Source organism: Mus pahari, chromosome 9 (assembly GCF_900095145.1).
Source record: "Mus pahari chromosome 9, PAHARI_EIJ_v1.1, whole genome shotgun sequence".
NCBI classification, from domain to species: domain Eukaryota; kingdom Metazoa; phylum Chordata; class Mammalia; order Rodentia; family Muridae; genus Mus; species Mus pahari.
In genome coordinates this window covers 72246945-72252944 of record NC_034598.1, presented here as the reverse complement: position 1 = coordinate 72252944, position 6000 = coordinate 72246945, and the positions used below count along the sequence as shown (strand labels likewise).

Sequence of the window (6000 nt, the reverse complement as noted above, 5' to 3'; positions counted from 1 at the left end):
GTGTGCCACCACCACCTGGCTCAAATCACTATTTTTAAGAACAGAAATTTGTGTAGTTTTAGATAATATGCCAGAGCACACTATGACACAAAAAAAAAATGATTTGGTTAAAATAATCAAACTGCAGGTAATAAACTAACATCCTATGCAATAGTGAGTCCTTCCATTCAGATGCTAAATGCATACCTTCATTAATTGCTCAGAATTTGCTTTAGATTCGGGTAATGACCCAGTCCTCAAATGCATGTAACTGTCAGACACTGTGCCATAGTTACAACCTAGAGAAAACATAGTGGGACTATAATTTCAATTAGAGCACATGTCAAAATCTCAAACCTTTTTATTACTCTTTCATCTTAATTTCTATCAACATACTTGATCAGTAACATTAACTCCAAGAAATAGAAAGTACTTCTTTAAAGTTGTAAAAAAAAATTATCAGTATTTGGAAAATAAAAGCAAACTTCTAAAAATACTCGCTGTCTTGCTATCACTTTTCATAGTCTAGACAGTTTTGTTTTTTTATGTATATAGGATCAGAGCTGTTGGATAATATAATACTGTGTAACTCAATTTCTGAAGAGACATGAACAAACCTCCACTCACTCCAGAAAGAAATCTGAACACAAAACAAAAACAAAAACAAAATAAAAACTACCAAAGTCGAACTTGGTGAACCAACAAGGCAAAAAAATGTGTATATTTTTACATGCATATGGGTAAGGTGTTTCTTACAGAAACAGGATTGATTCAAAGACAGCACCATTCGCACAGTTCACACCAGCATCAGTAATAGCTTAAGAAAGCTGGATCCCTAAGTCTTACTACAGGATTTGCAAAGGACTCTGAAGTTTGGAGAGCATCCCTTGAAAGCCATTCAGTTGGTCTCAACTTCTTGAAAGCAGCTCAGCTGGTCTCTGCCTCTTGGCAGCTAAGATGGACCGAGTCTTTTCTAGGTAGTTAAGCTGACCTAACTCTCTTCCTTGCCAGCAGGTGTTTGTCTGAGAATGTCTCTCACAAGTTTTTACTGTTTATCTAAGCCTGGGAGTGAGGGGCCTAGAGTGTCTGGTCAGTTTTAGAATGCCTAAAGCTTTGGGCATGGTTAGTTCCTGAGTCCTAAGGAGCCTCCATTTGTATTAATCTCCTCACTGAGCTTCCTGTAGGATGGAAGGTTTCGCTTTTCTTTAGAATGCCCCGAGTTGTGAGGAGATTCCCTCCAAAATGGCGTGTTTTGTTTCAAGGAAATTGCATACACATACAGCATACACTGACACCTTGATAAGAGAGAGAAATATATGCCGTCTCAATTCCATCAGTCAGAAACTGACATTAGAATGTTAAACCATGTAATGAACATATTTTACTATAAACACTAATTTAAAAGATTGAAATTACCACAATGAATGATACTAATTCTATTCTATGAGATTTAATTGAATTTGATTTCCTTTTTATGATCAGTTCAAATGTAATTATATTCCTTTTATTTAGTGTGTTAAATTTTGGTCGGTGCTTTCTCATAGTAAACCACCTTAACAGAGGACCTGTTAACTCTTCCCAGTTACTTTACCAAATATGGTATTTTCTTCTTCAATATGTATTTAAAATCTTTCTGGAATGCATGATAGTATAAAAAGCTGAAAGAAAATAATGTAATTATCCACATTCTTTTCCAACTAACTTTCTGTGAGTGAGTTAAATCAAATTTTATTTTCATAAAACTGTTATGTATAAGGGGAAGCAAGTGATTTTTCCATTTATTGACCCAGGTTATGATAGAGGAAGTGTGAATCATAAATAATACTCTACAAAAAACTAATATAGGACTTGTATGTGTTTGTGTATATGTATGTGTGTGTCTGTGTACATGTGGGGTGTGTGTATGTGTGTGTTGTCTGTGTATGTACATGGAGTGTGTCTTTGTGTTCATGTCTGTATGTGGTATGTGTATATGTGTGAGTGTATATGTGTATATGTGTGTGTATATGTATGGTGTGTATTTGTATAGTGTATGCATATGTGTAAGAGTGTGTGTATATATGTGTATATGTGTGGTATGTGTATGTGTGTGTGCGTGTATGTGTGTGTGTGTGTGTGTGTGAGTGCCTGCCTGTGTGTGAGTGTCCGTATACTGACACTGACACTGCATTTTCTAATTATAGTAGACAATAGTTTCTGTAACAGCGCTGTTCTGGAAAAGGAAGAGATAACCTTCAGTTTTCATCTTACAGTCTGATTCTGAAGTCTTTGTAATAATTATGACTGTGGCAGCTGGCCCTCAAAGATTGTTACTCAAAACAATGACTCGCTTCCATTTATACCTTTCTTATAATCACTGAAGATATCAGTATCTTCTACATCCTGAAGAATGAGTTCTTCAGCAGTTTTACTCTTGTTCTTTATGACGTTGATATAATGAAGAACTGACTCTGGCAATTCAAGCAAATCCTAAAATTTTGAGTAACAAAAATATGAGATGATTACCAATGGTCACATGTCAAGTATTGCAGTCTTTATTTCTTACCAAAAATTTCAGCAAGCTGTATAAATAGGTAAAAGTACCCATATAAAAGGTCTATTTCAAAGAAACACAGTTGCTTGTTTTCCTCCTGTTTTCATGCTGTTATGTGTTCTTAGAAAATTCTAAGAAAACAAGTGAAAAAGTTAAGTAGTTATAATTTGCATCTTTATTATGTTTCTGATGCCATCCTTAAGTTCTTGATATTTTGTTGCTATATTACAAATATTTATTGTCAAATAAAGACTAAACTTTTTATAAAATATATTAACTAATACATTATGCAATTATTTAATATGTAATTAACGAATACAGTTGAATTTGCCTGACATTATAGAACATTGCAGAGAAATTTTAATCCAACAGACATGCCTTTAGTATACACCTTTAATCCCAAAAAATGAAGGTAAAGTTGGTCAGTAGAAGGAAGCAGTTGTGTTTGGAAGTAATTTCTAATTGAGCGACAAAGTAACGAATCAGAAAGATTTGATGGAATGAGTAGAGATAACATTTGCCCAGCTTTCAAGAGAACAGACAGAAAAGAGAGGCTACTTAAGAGAGCAGTGAAGCCCAGGCTGGCCTCAAACTCCTGCCTCTGCCTCCTTCAGCAAATCCTACTGGGCGGTTCCTCATTAAATTGGACATAGTAGTACTGGAGGACCCAGCAATACCTCTCCTGAGCATATACTTAGAAGATGGACACATGCTCCACTATGTTCATAGCAACCTCATTTATAATAGCCAGAAGTTGGAAAGAACCCAGATGTCCCTCAACACAGGAATGAATACAGAAAATGTGGTACATTTACATAATGGAGTACTACTCAGCTATTAAAAACAATGAATTCATGAAATTCTTAGGCAAATGGATGGATCTAGAGGATAACATCTTGAGTGAGGTAACCCAATCACAAAAGAACACACATGATATGCACTCACTGATAAATGGATATTAGCCCAGAAGTTCAGAATACCCAAGATACAATTCACAAACCACATGTAACTCAAGAAGAAGGAAGACCAAAGTGTGGATACTTTGATTCTTCTTAGAAATGAGAACAAAATACCCATGGAAGGAGTTATGGAGGCAAAGTGTGGAGCAGAGTCTGAAGGAATGACATCCAGAGACTGCCCCACCTGGGAATCCACCCCATATACAATTACCAAACCCAGACACTATTGTGGATGCCAACAAGTGCTTGCTGACAGGAGCCTGATATAGCCGTCTCCTGAGAGGTTCTGCCAGTGCCTGACAAATACAGAAGTGGAGGCTCACAGCCAACCATGAGACTGAGCACAGGGTCCTCATTGAAGGAGCTAGAGAAAGGACCCAAGGAGTTGAGGGGGTTTGCAGCCCCATAAGAGTATCAGCTATATGAACTAACCAATACCCCCGGAGCTCTCAGGGACTAAACCATCAACCAAAGAGTACACATGGTGGGACTCCTGGCTCCAGCTGCATATGTAGGAGAGGATGGCCTAGTCAGACATCAATGGGAGAAGAGGCCCTTGACTGGGCGTCTTGGTCCTGTAAAAGTTCTCTGCCCCAGTGTAGGGGAATGCCTGTGTCAGGAAGGGGACCTGGGTGGGTTGCTGAGCAGGGGGAGGGGGAGGGGATGGAGGGGTTTCTAGAGTCAAAACCAGAAAAGGGGATAACATTTGAAATGTAAATAAAGAAAAAAATTCAAAAAGTCAAAAAACAAAGGAAACAAACAAAAACCAAAAACCAAATAAATAAATAAATAAATAAATAAAACAAACCTTGTTTGTTATTAGTTAGAAATTTTGAATGTGAAGGGAAATAAACATGTATATATGTGTTCTGGAAAAAAAATAAAAGAGAGCAGTGCAGACAGGGGGGGAGGGGAGGGAGGATGCAGTTTTACGGGAAGAATTTTATAGAGACAGGTTCAAGAGTGAACTGCCTAGACACAGGTGAGGACAGAAAGAGCCAAAGAATGAGAAGGAGCCAGATTAGAACATATTGCAAAATTAGTTTGAGGCCAAACAGAGCAATTCAATCAGAGGCTGGAGAGAGAACCCAGATTGAATCAGTCAGGCTGGAAAAGAGTTTGTGCCAAAACAGCTGAGATGAATTAGCCAGTCAGAGCTCAGAAAGTGTAAGCTTATTTGCAGTGAGTCTCAGAGGCTGAAAACATTCTAGGCTTGTACTGAGGTTAGAGGCTTTTAGAACTATATCTATGTTAGCAGACAGATGACAATTTACATGAAGCAAATAAAAATTATTCCTACAAAACTTCTATCAACAGAGCCTATATAAATTTTTAAATTTTCTAAATACCAAAGTAGAATTATATAAATATGGTGAATGTATAAATTAATTCCTATGCAAATAAAAATTACTGTTAGACAATATAATGCAAAATGTATTGTTCATAAAAATATTTCAAACATTTAAACATAGTTTAATAACCATCCTAGAACTATTAATACATGAATAAAAAATCTTCAGCAAGGAACATAAGGCACAGAATGATTGATACATACAGATACTCCTGATAAAGAAAAGATGACAGGCTTAATAACAGAGGACTAAGCAAAGCTTTCTGTTATATTGGGTTTCCACTAGTTAAGAAAATAGCCTTTGACTCTATTATAACTAATGAAATATATTATTATCTTTAACAATTAGCAGCCCCCAGTACATACCTTTTCCTTACCAAACCAAAAACCTATGACATAAAAATTGAACTTGACAAAAGAATCCACTCTGTCCTGTTCTTTTGCTCTCTGTCCTGTTCTTCTGCTCTCTGTACTTTACTGTGATTACTACTTCCTGGTTAAGAAGTGTTTTTAACATAAATGGACAGTAGTTATTGTACATCCTGTAAAAGACAATCTTCAACCACTGAATCTTTCATCTTGACCTATTATTATAATTTATTTTTACTTGTAATAGGTTATTTGAATTTGACAACTAATTTTATGGTATATTAACCCAGAGTGCAGCCTGAAAGCTTTATTCTGCCTTTGTGTATGAAGCTATAATAAAATAAAATCTAATTTTGTACCTCATATTCTAGCATTTTATCCCTCTTAAATTGACTATATAAAAGACAGGATATTTTTAAATTGATTTTATGGTAATACATAAGTGAACGGTGATCTAAAATAATGAGAAAAGCAGAAAGTCTAAAGGTGTAGCACAATGGTGGAACACTTGCCTAATATAAGCAAGGTCATGAGTTCAAGGCCAAGTGCAGGAGTGGAAGGGGGGTTAGAATAATATGAGAATTTCACATTGTTTGTTTTCTTTGAAAATAAGGCATACTGCATAAAGGTATTCTAGTTTTTATTCAAGACATTTTTTGCATCTAACTATCTACCAAGGAACATTACATACAAATTCATATGAAAAACATAGAGAAGAATATTCCTTCTTAAAAAAAAATCCACTTTCATTAAAAGGCTTAAAAGTTTGATTGAGGCACCGCTGCACTGCCGGGGAAAGAGCGGACTGG

The 6000-nt window shown here is 36.0% G+C and overlaps 1 protein-coding gene across 2 annotated transcripts in view; it reads right to left on the bottom strand.

Moving 5' to 3' along the window:
* The window catches only part of LOC110326992 (leucine-rich repeat and IQ domain-containing protein 1), a 23831-nt gene that overhangs the window by 12301 nt on the left and 5530 nt on the right, over positions 1-6000 (bottom strand). For both annotated transcript variants that reach the window (XM_029542466.1, XM_021205671.2), the window contains exons 3-4: positions 2322-2448; positions 187-278 (exon numbers count right to left, since the gene is read on the bottom strand). In XM_029542466.1, coding sequence (XP_029398326.1) covers positions 187-278; positions 2322-2448 — 219 coding nt within the window. The remainder of the gene's footprint in view (positions 1-186; positions 279-2321; positions 2449-6000) is intronic.